The 15,000-nt window shown below is 37.6% G+C and overlaps 3 protein-coding genes across 5 annotated transcripts in view; 1 reads left to right on the forward strand and 2 right to left on the reverse strand.

Moving 5' to 3' along the window:
• The window catches only part of LOC131790276 (golgin subfamily A member 6-like protein 7), a 6,360-nt gene extending 3,946 nt beyond the window's left edge, over positions 1-2,414 (reverse strand). For 2 of the 3 annotated variants that reach the window (XM_066172235.1, XM_066172238.1), the window contains exons 1-5: positions 1,975-2,414; positions 1,742-1,877; positions 1,263-1,429; positions 1,117-1,184; positions 819-875 (exon numbers count right to left, since the gene is read on the reverse strand). The gene's annotated coding sequence lies outside the window, so the exon portion shown is untranslated. Of the gene's footprint in view, positions 1-817; positions 950-1,116; positions 1,185-1,262; positions 1,430-1,741; positions 1,878-1,974 lie in introns of those variants that run through there. The other variant, XR_010718769.1, reaches the window with a different exon arrangement.
• A 2,633-nt stretch (positions 2,415-5,047) lies between these two features.
• On the forward strand, positions 5,048-9,797 carry LOC131790288 (cartilage matrix protein-like). Its single transcript, XM_059107474.2, has 7 exons — positions 5,048-5,208; positions 6,173-6,609; positions 7,036-7,201; positions 7,665-8,222; positions 8,827-8,856; positions 9,361-9,482; positions 9,588-9,797. Exons 1-7 carry the CDS (start codon positions 5,133-5,135, stop codon positions 9,600-9,602), a joined length of 1,404 nt encoding a protein of 467 aa, XP_058963457.2. The 5' UTR covers positions 5,048-5,132; the 3' UTR covers positions 9,603-9,797.
• A 4,395-nt stretch (positions 9,798-14,192) lies between these two features.
• LOC131790301 (transmembrane protein 267-like) overlaps positions 14,193-15,000 on the reverse strand; it is a 993-nt gene continuing 185 nt past the window's right edge. The window contains exons 1-2 of the mRNA XM_059107488.2: position 15,000; positions 14,193-14,498 (exon numbers count right to left, since the gene is read on the reverse strand). The exon at position 15,000 is cut by the window's right edge and continues 185 nt beyond it. Coding sequence (XP_058963471.2) covers positions 14,199-14,498; position 15,000 — 301 coding nt within the window. The 3' untranslated portion in view covers positions 14,193-14,198. The remainder of the gene's footprint in view (positions 14,499-14,999) is intronic.

Raw genomic sequence — 15,000 nt, forward strand, 5'->3', positions numbered from 1 at the left:
CTCGAGCAAATGAGTGAATGAAATAAGCCATTAGTTAAACTTTGGTCAAACTGAAGTCTTAGGTCTTCTCTCTTTATAGGATATCATCTACGAAGGTGGAGAATATCGCCCAAGTTTTACCCTTATACTAATAAAATGAGAGAATGAAACGACGAAGATTGCCTTGGTAAGCCAAAAATGTTTTCCTGGTTACTTGTATGAATTTTTTACGGTCTTTTTGAAATATTGCAGCTTGAGTTTGAGGACAGGTTATCGCCTCTCATTTCAGAGCTGTGCTTTCTGGATGCCGCCGTTCTAAAAGATATTTAAAAAAGCGAGCGTGGACAAGACGGAGCGAAAAAAGTTGAAAGATTTCTTCAATAAGATAGTAGACAAATGGAAAGTATCTTCAAATGACAGACACATGGGCATTATCACTTTTGGCTCGAATGAGTCTCTCATATTCGTATTGCACATAAAAATATCACAGTGCTGACGCCTTAAACAAAAGGGTGGCGGACACCATATTTCATGACTCAACCAAACATGGAATCTGCACAGACCTTGCCGAAGATCTGGCAGGGAAAGCAATATTTACCAGCTAAGTGGGCGACAGACCCAGAGTACTTTGGGTGAGATATCCCATATATATATGTACAAAAAAACCAACAAATGAACAAATTAATTTGTTGTTGGAGAACAGTAAATTTTTGCAACTACAAAGTTGCAAAATATATGTAAGCAAACTGTGCATAAAAAGTAAAAACACAATAATGGTGATCATCAATGATGTATTTTCACCAAACTGTATATGTACTTATCAAGAAAAGAAATCATACCTCTATGCTCTTCAGTTTTAGTCCAGTATTCATGAATTAATAAGGTTTGCTTGTAGACTTAAAAAACAAAACAAAGAAAAGTTTCTTACACTCGATGGTAGTTGGAATTTTGAAAGCCATCCAGGAGGAACCTGTAGGTAAATATTGGTTTTCAAAAAAATTAAACTGTCTGATAACATCCTATATATTCACTTATTTATTAATTAACCAGATTTACACATTGGGTTTACTCTGTTTTATGCATGATACAAGTAAATACATATCTAATATATTTCAATAAAAATAAAGCAAATCTCACCATTTTTGTAGGTGCTATCCCCGAAATTTCTCATCTTTAGCTGACCAACTGGCAACTTGAGTGTTTTCCTTTGGGATAAAATAGAAAGAATACAATCGATAATGTACTCTTCACCATCCCGCAAAGTTTAATATATAAGAACTTACTTAGACAATGCTCAGTTTTGTCGCCTCGTCCGTAAAACAGAGATCCTTGAGCGATTTACCCTTTCTTTAAGTGCCGATGTCACTTCTAAATTTTCATAATCGCTGATGTTTTCTGAATCCTCAATCGACGTTTGAAACGTCTTACTCGAAGGACTTGATTCTGCACGCTGAAAGAGAGAGAGCCAAAAAAATCAGCTTAAGTGGATGCAAACAAGACATAGACATAAAAATATCAGGTCATCTTTTTAAGAAAACTATTAAGAATTCAGAGTGAGAGATCCTAAAATCAGAGAATCTTGAAATAAATTAAATCCATCTTGTGCAAACGCAGTATTCGAACTGTAACCGTCCTTATCTCTTGGCGCCAAAATTTGATCACATGACTTTAGCTGTGAAACCGCTGAGACTCAACAAGCCTCAGAAGAAAAGGCGAACCATTCATGCGTCAAATTCTCTGGTGGGAAAATTAATTATCGTACCGACGAAGAACTCGTGTCATCTTTAGGTTCAGCGTTCTTTACAATCAATTCCTTGAACTTTAGACGCTCTTTTATAATAGGGATGTAGTGCCTTGAGCGATAGCAAGGAGATCTTTGCCATCACAACCGTCCTTTTCTGCAAGATAAGATACGAACAAATATCAACGGAGCGGTCAGGTTTGTGTATGTAAAGCTGCAATAAAACGTGTTGTTAAGAAATTTCTTTCGCTTACCTTTCCTTTCTTAAGCCTCATTCCATGCGACTGTAGCCAAGAAACAGCCTCTTCAGAGATGCATTCGCTGTTATAATTCATTATTGTGTCCGACGCATGCGGTCTAGGTTCGACTAATGTGATACACAGAAGGAGCTGCTAAGACGCACTAGCTCAAGAAGGACGAATTTTGGAGAGAAACACCTTTTATGACAAAATTTTACTCATTGAAAAATTCACAGCGTAAAGTTGAGTAAGTCAATCGATAGATTGCTCTTCCGGTTTCCACCGAGCGAAAAATTTTCTTTTACCGGTTTATTGCCCTAATAACATCCCAAATCTCTACGTCTTTGTGTCGTTCAAGTCGTGATGGGAGTTCCATGTAACCAAAATTGGTGACAATTTTGGGATAATTATTAGTCATTTCAAAAATTGCAGATCGTTGGTAAATCCTACTTGGATCTTGGTAGGGCCAAATTGAGAAAAAGCTCCAAAGTAGAATTCATTTGGGCCAATTCAGATTTTGGAGGGGTCGAAATGGTACCTGTCCGACCCGTTCTAGCTTAAATAGTCCAAAACGAGCCTCGACAGGCCATACTGGCCCTCATGACATTGGAGCCAATTTGGCTTTTGGGGTCAATTTGGCTCTCTTCATTTTACAGTGTAATGATCTTTTGCATAATCAATAAAAAAAAGCCATTTAGAAATTACCTTTGCTTGCTTAATTAAAACAAATCCTTTTCAATTTAGTGATCAATGCTTTTTTTCCATGTTGTCCTCGTGAAGATAATGTTATTTCAAACCTGTCTATTCCTGTTTATTCTTGGAGCTGACAGTTAACATTATGCTGCGCAATCTTTGCTTTTTACACGGTTTTGAATATCAAATTGTGCAATTTGGGTTTTCTTTAAACAGTTCTAAGGATCACAATATGCAATATATGTTTTTAAACAGTTTTAAATGACAGAAATGCGATCAACGTTTTTAAACATTTTACACTGATCTTCTCATTAATATGCTTCATTGGCTCGGTTGCCAAGAAAGTAAGGAGAGGAGAGATTTTGTTGCTTAACGAGTTTTTCTAATGGCGATCTGATGAGAATCGCAAGGTTTAGACAAGAATGTAGATGAAAAGAAGAAAATGTCTCGGTAGCAATGCTCGTTATCTGTTTGCTTTTCCAAAAAACACTCTTTACCATTTTAGAAATTATTGCTCACGACCCCTTTTTGCTCGCAGAGAAACTTGCTTAATTTACAAACGTGATTTCCAAAAGGGGGACTGTTGCCAACATTTTCAAACACGACTTTTTTTTTCCCCGAAAATTATTAGCAGATAGTGGCCATGGTCTACTTATATTATAATTGTTTCATCATGCTCTGTCAGTTGTTAACCAAGTAACCAAAAGGAACCTTTATTTATTGAATTGCTTGCGCTATTATAAAATTGGCGTTTGTTACAAGGATTTGAGTTAAAATAAGCGCGTTCAAGAGCAAACACAGTTTTCCTTCAATTTTTTCCCTTTTGTCTCAATTCTCCTTTTTTAAACGACCATTGCAAGCAATTTTTAGTTTCTTCACACGCCATAATCTTTCTTTTTTTTCAGAAAAATCACGACACGGGAGACAGCTGCTTTGTTGTTATCATTTAATCTCGACTGATTAATTTGTCTTCGACCGATGGGTGAGCCAATTTTAAAGACCAATGTTTGAATTCCTGTTTACCTTATTCAAACCACGGTTATGTGACCACATTGATGAAAAGGCCTATTGGAGAAGTATAAGGCAGCATTGATAACATCAGAAGAATCATATGATGCATCAGAAAACATCGATATAATCAGTTTGTCCTATTAATGGAATAACGCAGTTTGATAGCGCCGTACTATCAATTGACGACGCCAGGGTGGGAGTTAATCCAAGGGCGTTCAAACTGAACGTTTTCACGCGGCATGTTCACGCGATAAGGGACAGCTGACCCTCACATTATTACTACAAAGTTGTCAAAATAAAAGAGAGAAATGAAAAAGAAAACGAAAAAGACACACGACTTGTTTATGGGGATATTTTTCACTGAATCCTCTAAATTAAATTATAATTGTAAAGCACCATGTGAAACATGTTCGCCATGTTTCCCAGATATGCTTATTCAACTTTAACGTTGATCGATATACCCTGAAGGTAAAATCTTCGCATCATATTCTACACGTTTTAATAAGGAAGTTCAATGGGTGGCGAGGTAACATATTTTACCAAGGCAACATCTACAACGAAATTGATTTCTATCAAGCTTCCAATCATTACACAAAAAATAATAAAAAACAAAAAAAAGAAATACAATAATACAAAAAAAGAAACCTTATCCGCCAACGGAAAGCAAGGTCGAAAGAAAGAAAGACTACCATAATGAAACAGCCCTCAATGGAGGCAAATGAGACGGTAATTGCTTGTAAATATGCAAATTTACACTGATCTATCTTCAACTTTTAAGAGTCTACGTGATCACAAAAAGGACTTCCCTTGATATGTATCTTAAGCTTGCCTGGTTAGCAACAGAGCATAACAAGATAAAATATTTATGAGAAGATCAGAAACTACTTGCTATGGTATTAGTAGCTGTTTAAGGAAACAACTGAAAATTAAATTATATGATATCTAAACTGTTTAAAAAGCAGAAATTTCACAGTGTGAAAAAAAAAGAAAAAAAAACAACGAAAACAAAAAAAAAGGTAGAATGATGAATTAATGGTATGTTATATTCTTAGCTTCGTTAAGAAACAGAAAAAAAAGAGCTTTTAAAGATCGTTTGAATAGAGAACGACTTTGAGACAGAGAAGGAAAAGAAAAAGTTTTCTTGCCACTGCGTCATGTTTATTCTCATTTGAATTATTATTTAAACTATTTGCACATTTCCCATCAGATTATATTATAATAACATCTCCTGTTTCATAACCAGTTATAAATGGTGTCTTTGGTTGACAAATGAAGATGCACTATAAAACAGAAATGAGCAGATTGTTATCAACTAGTAAAACAAATTAAAGTGATTGCATGATAAGATGTTTGCGTGCGGCCCTCCCGAACTGATGAGTATTAATAGGGGAGCTACTTCAGCTGGAGCGAACAGTAGTGACCTTCATCTCATCTCACGCACGAAACTGGGAAACTAGCCACATTGCACCATGGCAAAGGCTCTCTTTGGTTTACTGCTCACTTGTTTTTTTCTGGAAGCCATGATTGCTTCATTTAAGGAGGAAGGTAACTGTGGATTTGTCTGCCTCAAAGCTATTTCATGACAGAGCTTCATGGTTTTCCTTTTTTCGGTGGGGGAGTGGGGCATAGGAAGTTCTCTCTACCCTAATGGCGCCCTACCGACTTGATTAGGAGAGTTAAATTTCTCTTACTTGGTTGTTTTAAGCTTAACGCTCGTCGCAGAAAACACGTCTATAGTTGAACAAGTTGGTATTTTTTCAGCTTACACGAGAGTCCTAATGTTATCATAGCTTTTCTTTCTGATCATTCCCTCATTTGGAGGGAATACTTTTTGTGAATGTCGAAATTACTCTTTGATATTGTGGAGGGAAACTTCAGTAAAGGGGATTCCATGAAAGAGCAGAGTGTCTCTTGTCAAAGAGAGAGTTGTTTTTTTAGGAATAAGTCTGTTTTTTAAGCCTGATTAGTCAGTTTTGTCGTGATAATCTGGCTGTAACCCCTCAGCTATCATTTGCCTGTTGGGTTATGTCAGTTTCGATCCGGAAGATAACTTAGGTCGTTTGTTCGGTTCGGTGGTTTCCTTCTTAAAAAAAAAAAACATATAGCCTGAATTGATTCAGGAAATACCATCCCTTTCCATCAATTCAAAAAAAAAAAATTGGAAACAAAAAAAAAAAAAAAAAGATGGGTCCTTTTCCAAAGAGACATGGTAAGATCGATAATGACAGTTGATATTTCTCTCTGTCTTTTACATAATTAATTTCGAATTGTTTTAGCCAGATGAAAGAAAAATAAGACTGATTTCCTAAAAAACTATCCTTACATACCCGAAAAAGTTAATGTGCAATACTATGTATAATTTAACCTTTGGTCAAAAAGTCTAAATTACGTCTTCATGTGAAGGTGGAGAATATCACCCTTTGATTTCACAATTGCCCCCTAGGTCAAAGGGAAGTTTTGAAACTTGAATTTGACTGCTATTTAACAGTTTATCGTTTTAACATTTCAGAGCCTTGCTCCCTGGATGTTGCTGTCCTGATAGATGTGTCAAAAAGCATGGACAGTGAAGAACGAGATCAGCTAACCGACATCTTCAATAAGATTGTGGACAAATTGGGAGTATCTCCAACAGGGAGTCACATGGCCCTTATAACCTTTGGATCGGATGCCAAGAGCAGTTTTACATTTGCAGACAGAAATTACCACAATGCCGACACCATAAAAGCAAAGGCAGCGGAGGCAATATCTGATTTACAGAAACAAGACGGAACCCGTACAGACCTTGCCGAAGACCTGGCAGTGAAAGACGTGTTCACCAGCAGAGGAGGAGATCGACCCAGTTTCGGCAATGTAATGATTATTCTTACAGATGGAAAATTTTGGATCAATGAAACATGGGATAAAAGGGCAGAAGTTGACTTCAATGTCACAACGGGAATCTTGAAGGTGATAAAATGTAACATTTAATTTAGCATTGTTCAAGGTTTGTTTCAGCTAATGTTAGGGATGTTAATATCAGCGCTATTTTAACTCACTCCTCTTGCATGGATAATGATTTTTTAAGAAAAAAATTAGACCTACCCTAACACTCAGCATTCTTCTTCGTTCACGTTCTTCATTTTCTATCAGCTTCTTGAACAACCTTCCATTTTAGAAAACTAGCTCATATTCATTGGGAAGGTCGTGATTAAGGGTATGTTACTCGGGGTATACCGACTATATCAAGCAAGACACATTTTATGAATAACTTTCGGTGCGAATCTATGCATTGGGAACACCTCGGCACTGAAAATTGAAAGTTAAGCCATGGGATTTACCTACCAGAAGACCCTTGAACAGAGGAAGGATAATTATAAATTTTTCTTTTCTTAGAGAAGAGGGGTGAAAATAATCGTCGCAGGTATCGGTGATGAATTATCCAGTGATGATGCTGATGAGAACTTGGAAAAGGTAGCAGGGGAAGATGGAGAAATATCCAAATATGCGAATTTCACGGAGCTCTCCAGTAAACTCAATGATATAATGAGGAAAGTCTGTCGTAAGTAGACGTTAAAACTCTACCAGTCTTTTTATTTTTATCCGCCCCTTTACGTCTTATATAACAGATGTCAAAATGCTCGTGATAGTGGAATCACGTGCTCACTTTTATTTAAACGTCTTAGTGTTACCTGCTTGTAAAGGAAAAAGCAATAGCATATGACGAATGAAGTTGATATGTTTTTGTGTTGTTGTTGTTTGTTCTTTTTAGTGGTGACTTGATGAACAGTTTTTTAAATTTCAAGATGGTGATGATGATGATGATGATGACGATAATGATGATGATGATGATGATGATAAATAAAAAAATAAATAAAAAATAGATAAAAATAAAAAAAAAACGAATTTAAAACAAACCCGGAGAACCGGAGAACTTTATTTAATTCCTTTTCAGTAAGACTTGTAGGAGAATATGAAATCCAGTTAATGACCTAATTATGTGGTTTTGTTTAATGTCAATACAGGATGCCCAGTAGATCTGGCGTTTGTTTTCGACTCTTCAGGTACTATTGGGAAGGGTGCTCTGGATGACGCAAAGATGCTTGTAAAGAAAATGGTAAAAGGTCTAAAACTAGGAGCAGATGAGTCTCGAGTAGCTCTGGTTGTGTTCGCTGATAAAGTTGAGGTTAAGGCTCGATTCAGTGAAAACTTAAGCGTCAAACAATTTCAGGATATGGTACAAAATATGGAAAGCGTCGGCAGCATCGGCCGCCGAACACGAATCGACAAGGCCCTGGTAGAAACAAAACAAGTGTTTAAAGAGGGAAGAGATGACGTGTATAAGATTGCAGTGGTGCTGACTGATGGTATACAATCCGAAGGCCGCGACACTAAAAGCTTGCTAAGTACCTCTGAGCCCTTGCGAAGAGCAGGTGTCCGTGTGATAGCCGTGGCAATAGGAACTCAGGCGTCTAAAGGCAGACTAAGGCTGATGACCGATTCAATGGACGACGTAAAGGAGGAAGATGAAGCCCTGGAATATTTCCAGCAGCTATTTGACAAACCAAACCAGAATCTCTGTGGTAACTATTGCTAACCCAATTGTTAGGAAGTAAGAAGGGTGGTCTCCATTTTGATACAGAATTAGAGAAAGAGCTTACCAATTTCTTGCCTTTGTCTTCAGTTGAAAGTTAATCGATACAGTGCGAGGTTAACGATAATAAAGAAAGAATGGCGACTGAAGAAAAATGATTAGAAAAGTAAATAATAACAACAACAAAAATCAACAATAACTCACCTGACCAATACTGTCAGGGTAATAAGGGTAAGACCGAGATAAATTGGGCCTGACTTGCCTGTTCGGGCTTACTTCCTATGATCCTGCGCAAGCAAAAAAATTGCGTGGAGCGGACTTACAAAGTTCGTAATTTTTGGGCAATGTCGGTGATTGAGTCGTAAAAAGCGTAAGAAGACAGTAATAACAAAGAAAACTTAAAGGACATTTATTGCTTCGGTTTATTCAAAGTTTGCTTTATTTGCCGGCTCTCGAAATAATCCAGGAATGCGTGTTACAAATGAGAGAGAAAAAAGCCAACGATTACGTTTAAAATGTTGCCAATAAATACATTAACAAGCGTCTTTTTCATTGATAATTGATATTTTCTTTTTTCTCTAATGATTATACAGTTCCTTCACCAAGCAAACCTCCTTTTCCAGGTAATGTGTAGTGTCTTTGTACCCTTTTTATTGGAAGGAAATAGTTTTCCAACCTTTCTTTAGGATTTATGACCACTCAAGCACAGAATTAATTAAACCATGTCACGTGACGCCTGGTATTCTTTCACTGTGAAAATGGGAAAGGAGTCATTCATGGAGAAATATGTTTTACGTCTTGTCACTAGCGTAGGACAAAGAAAAAATTCCCCGAGTCCCCATGAGGAATCGAACCTAAGACCTTCTGTTTCCGCGTTCCGATGCTCTACAACTGAGCCGCAGAGACTACGGTGAGCGAGGTCCAATACGAAGTTCATATGACACACGTCCTGCATACTTCTAGGATAAGCAATGTCGATAGCGTCATGTTTGTAAATAGAATAAGAGATATGGTAAGTTTCAAAACTTACCATCTCTGTAATTCTATTTACGAGTCATTCATACCTTATTTTAAATCAACTCATATTTTCTTTTTTCTTCTTCCTCTTTTTCCTTCTTGATACAAAGAACCCGAAGTTTGCAGTGACTCTGTATCTTGTGGACAGCATAGCAAAACTGTTCCCCCATTTTGCGAAACCGATTATGCAGCAGAAAATTGTCCGAAGTTTTGCGATCTTTGCAATCGTCTGGTAAGTACAGAGCTGATGTTTCGGAAAAATAGAGCCAGCTGAAATGTGCTGGTTCATGTGAAGAGAAATTTTCTCAATACTCTTTTTCTTTTTAAATCAATACAGGGCATGACAGTGTAAAAGAAGTGAACAGGCTAAAAGACATTGACGACGCCACGAGATTACGCCATTTGACAACGCCTAAAACCGCATTTAATCAAGTTTAATGAAAGTCTTAACATTTTCTTAAAATAAATATAAAGGGATGAGTATCAGGAAATGAAAGTTGTAAAACATTGTTTAAGTTAAACTAAATAAACGATGAAAAAAAAATGAGACTCGGGTCTGAAGGCTTTATTTGCCTCAAGCAATGGATAACTCGTTTCAGTATCCTTACAAATGGCTTGAACGCGTCCTTGTTATTCCTTTCCACGTCACAAAGTTGATCTCAGAAGGGGTCACCGAGCTGTCCTTATGTTTCGCCAATGCATGTCTTCTTGCAATAAATACAGTTTTTACAATAGATTACATTGACGGAGGCGCACTTGAAATGATCAGTAATCTTAATGGATCGCTTGGGTCCAGAAATGTTCTCGAAGTTTTGAATGAAAGGACAAGTTTTGCATCGTGTACGCTTAAACTTGAGAGTCTCGGGTTGATATCGAACTTCTGACCATAAATGCTATTTCTGACGAGTAAGCGTGCGTTGAAGGCTGAAAAAAAAATTTTGTCGACACGAGCAGGACACCGGAAGTATATAAAAAGGAGTATAGCACGTTATAGTCATGTAGGTCGCTGAATCAACCCAGGAATCAGAGCTCCATTTAGTTCAGTTTTAATTTTTTACTGAAGTCTTGCTTTGCCATCGGCTAGTTTTGTTAAGCCTCCGTAGGATGGGTTTATAGTTTCCGGAGCTAAGGCCTCGGTTCCCACCCAGCTTTCCTGCCCATAGTGTTTTAGTTAGGTTCTTTCCAGGCTCTCCCAAATAAACCTATCTGTCAAAAGGCTTTACTGTTTTCGTGCTGTTTAGTGAAGACTTAATATTTATTTATGAGGTGGTCGCTTTTGAATGAAATTAGAGGAGGCTGCGAAAAGATACTACCAATTTCGGGATCGTTTTGAAGTAATTTAAAGTTTCTAAGAATGGTGGATTGATAATGAGGGTCAGTGTGAGTGTGAATGGAGTAAGACCGATATTTTCCTTCTGTGCCATTTGTAGTGCTGACTGTCGATTAATTTGGTGGTGGCCCGCTTGAGCGACAGAAACAGGATAGCCACGTTTTTCGAAAAACTGGCACATTACCTTTGTTTTGTTGAAAATAATCAGAGCCGTCACTGCATAAACTACGAAGTCTAAGAAATTGAGAATAAGGAATAGTAATTGACATGTGATGGAAGCGAAGCTTTAAAGGGGTTTAAATGTCATAAGGCCTTCAAGGGTTATTTCACTGATAAAGATTAAAAATCATGATTAACACTTTCGAATGATCTAAGATTGACAGCTAATTTCTCCTTGCTTTGTTTAAAAAAAGTGTAGGTATATTTCTTTGGTGGGAAATCAGGCCTGCTCTAATGCAAAGGTGATTTATTAATCGGAAATTTTCCCAGGATTACGAATCAAAGCCATTAGAAAGTGAAGAATAGCGCGGAAAAAAACTGTAACTAGGCTGTCGTGGTTTATCGATGTACAGCGTTTAAGGTATAAAATCTATAAAATCGCCTTGTGGCAAACATTAGTGACAAAAGGGGAGAAAAAAACATTACACCAAACACTGCCAAAAAGAGGAAGATTAAGTCGTGTGGGAAAAAAGACATGTTACACGCCAGAGTTAAAGGAACAGCCCCGGTACAAGTATTTTTCTCTGACCACAGAGAAAAGATTATCCGATAGTAATTCCGAGAAAAAGGGGCTTGAACATTGGGAAAAACTTGCAAGGAAACTGACTTGAAATTCGTGAATTATCGAGTGCAAAATAACGCCAACAGAGTCATTGTTAGAACCTTAATGTGGTAATATATAGATAAACACCTTAAAATTGAGCTCACCTCAAACTTTAAAAGAGCTGAGAGCTTATGGATAGCCTACATTTCTTTTCTTTTGGTTCGGCTCTATGAGCAGGTACTGGTTGCTTTCATTCAGTTATGTCACGGCTGCTACGGCTTTATCACCGGACATTGACTCGCTACAAGTTTGATTCGTGTTTCATTATGTTAAACCGAAATGATGAAGTTATTCTTTTTCCATCAGGGACGTGATCATTTGAGCACCACCCAGAACTGCATTTTAGTCAGTTGTGTCTCGGCTTGGGCAAACGATAAGTCGTATTTATGGCAAGAGCGTTTTGCCCACCATATCTTGAAGTTAGTTTGGTTAAACTCTTACATTACAAATTCCTCAAATATTATTGGTGCATTCGCAGCTTCATTTTTCACTTATCATTCTGAACATTTGTAATCGGACAGTTGTCTGTGATCGAACACCTGTAATCGGACAGTTGAATCAGCCAATCATAGCAGGTAATTTAGTGTTAACAAGTGAGTTGAAAACGTAAATTAGCCACCGTAAAGGGTAAAAAAGCTGACGTTTCGAGCGTTAGCCCTTCGTCAGAGCGACTCCGCTAATCCACCAGTCACAGAAATGATCAAAATACCATAGCAACAACCACTTATCCAAGGAGAAACTGGGGAATTTCCAAAATGGAGGAATTTTTAACTAAACAAATCGTCTCCACTGGAGATATTTGTTTTAGATGTGTTTGTTTTTTCGGAAATTGAGATGGTTATGATTAATTGGTGAAAGTAATTCTTGTTGTCCAATTCTGTCTGTAATCATACTCGTGATAAACATATCGGACACCCGCTTTGCGGTCGTCCAATTTTGTTAATCACTCGTATGATTACAGACCGAATTGGACTCCACTCGAATTAAATGGTTGTTGCTATGGTTATTGTGATCAGTTCTGTGAATAGTGGGTTTAGCTGAGTGGACTTAGTATGATTGGCTGCTTCATCTGAGCGATTACAGCTAACTGTCCAATTACACTGTGAATGATTAGAAAAAATAAAGCAGCCAATGCACCAATCACATTTGTAATTAATGTAACTAATTATAATTAGATAGGTAAAAACCTCTTTAAGTCCTCCTTAGAGAGAAAAGGAGGAACAGAAACCCTCGAATTCTCTTTTGGATCTAAATTGTGTTGGTATTTTGACTTTCTAGCCATATTTTGATCATAACTCTAATGAGACAGACTAGACTGGAGGTCTTGGGAACCAACGTGCTGGGTCTTGCGTTTCTCTGTATTTACGGGTTAATTATTGTGATTCAGTTCTTAACCCTACTTTGGCACCGAGTCGAGACGTTTTTCCATGTGATTGCGCGCACACTGTGGAGGCGTGGTCAGCTGCATATGATGATAAGAATCTGCTACCTCCTCCCACTGACAGTGACTTGGATCAAGTTCGTAGACATTCGCGAAGACCTCGCAGACGTCGCAGCCGTCGGTCTTCTGACCAGACAAGTGTATCAACTGATGAAAGAGAGAGCCTCCTGTCAGGAGGTAGACCACGTTTGAGTTACGGCTCCAGGGAACGAGATATACCCCAACTAGTTTGGTGTATTGAATTGAACATCATAGAGCTACATAAAATTTGAAACAGTACAGACTGTGGTGACTGTTTTATATTTGGGTACTCTTGAGCTTCTATAGAGAAGGGGTTAATTTTACTTGTAAAATTCTCCAAACTTGATTTTATGTAGAATTTCGCGTCAAGGATGTGTTATTCTTCACAAACACTTTGTTGGTAATTCAAATTATCTCATATTCAGACTATTTTGAAATTAAATGGTGCAAACCAAAGAAATGAGGTCGAACGGGAGAGAATATTGATTGGTTATACAGGCATATTAAAGGTTAAAGATTGACAGTCTCTACAATTAAGTTAACAAAGAGGTAATGCCGTTTGACAACGATTCCAATCACCCCCTTGGACGGAGCAGAAGATTCTTACCACTTCTGGAGCCGATCAGGTTCCAGGATTTCCTGAATTTCCGCTAATGCAATGGAAATAGCAAAAAGTAACTTTAAAATGGAAAACTGAATTAGTCTAACAGTTGAATAAAAGGCCATTGTAAAGACACATTTTGGATTAGTAACATCCTCTGCAAGCTTGGGCTGATGGATAGTGCTTCTCCTCTTTTGCAAGAGGATCCTGAATCAGTCTCTGCCTAAACAAATCTTTGTTTTTGTTTTCTTTATCGTCTCTCTTTTTCCATTTTCCCCCTGCTTTTATTTTTCTCATTTCACCAGAACATCACCATTTATTGTGCAGTAATTTGCAGTGATATAAGTCAGCATTTAAGAAACCAATTACTCAAGCATAGGGTTTGTGTGTTGTTTCCCTGTTTTTAGGAGCTTTTGATCATTTCAAAATAGAACTCATTGATTTTGCAGTTTTTAGCAGTGAACCATTCAGTTTTGGGCCCAAGAAGGGGTAGGTAAGAGGCGTTTAATTGCTAAAATGCAAGACAACTTATCATCCTCATACACTTTATTTACCTGAGTTTCTCAAACCCTAACTCTAACCCTAAACAAAATATGCACTTTTCTATTGCTATAGCCCTTTTGAGTTAAGCAGCTGCCGTATTGAGTCATGGGAAAGCATTTGAATAAAATTTGTCAGTATGTCCCTATATTGAATAAAAGAAATGGATAAATTGCTCTATTCAGTTAATTTTCATTCATCCAAAAGGACTACATTGTTTTCAGCTACAGGAATAACAACCAGCTTGTCAATGTTAGCTTTTGTTTCTTTGACAATAAAAGGTAGGGCAACAATACAACATATGTATATCCAGTATGGCAGAGGTGGTGTACTCCCAAGGGGCCAAAAACATAAGCCACGCCTGTTCCCATCATGCAAGTGGTGTGAAATAACACCAACTGTAAACAAGTATGGTAGGGATTGAAGAAAGCAATTGTTCTGTGCAAGCCACACTTGTAACATTGGCACCACAATGAAGACAACAGTCAACAGTGGAAATTATTGCACCAAATGAAGGAGTGCATGAATGTCCCAATACCCCCTTAAGGGAAGTATTATGGCACTTACTCTTTGCCAGCAAATCAACTTAAGAGCTTTGCAAAAAGTCCCTCATTATTCTGGAGTCTCCTGGATGCAGAATGAAACTGCAGGTTTTCTGTTGAGTTTGAAATATGGCATGGATACAGGTATTTTGGGAAAATTCAATCAATTGTACCTCAATCAAAGACCCATTTCTGGGAGGTATTCTGCCCAAGGATAGCTTTATTTTCTGGGTCACTTTTTCAATTCCCGGGTTTTTATCTAGTGCGCCTTGTAAGGACATTTTCTTGGCTCATCATTGGAAGTTCATCACCATTAAAGTTAGCCAATCAAAATGGGCAGTTTCAAGTTGTTATTGGCATGATGAAAAATAATTCAAATAATTACTTAGTGTTCCTTGCATAAACCATGACTGTCTCGAACTCTAACACCCCTCTTCGTGTTCAGTCAAGGG

The sequence above is a fragment of the Pocillopora verrucosa genome, chromosome 1 (assembly GCF_036669915.1).
Source record: "Pocillopora verrucosa isolate sample1 chromosome 1, ASM3666991v2, whole genome shotgun sequence".
NCBI lineage: Eukaryota > Metazoa > Cnidaria > Anthozoa > Scleractinia > Pocilloporidae > Pocillopora > Pocillopora verrucosa.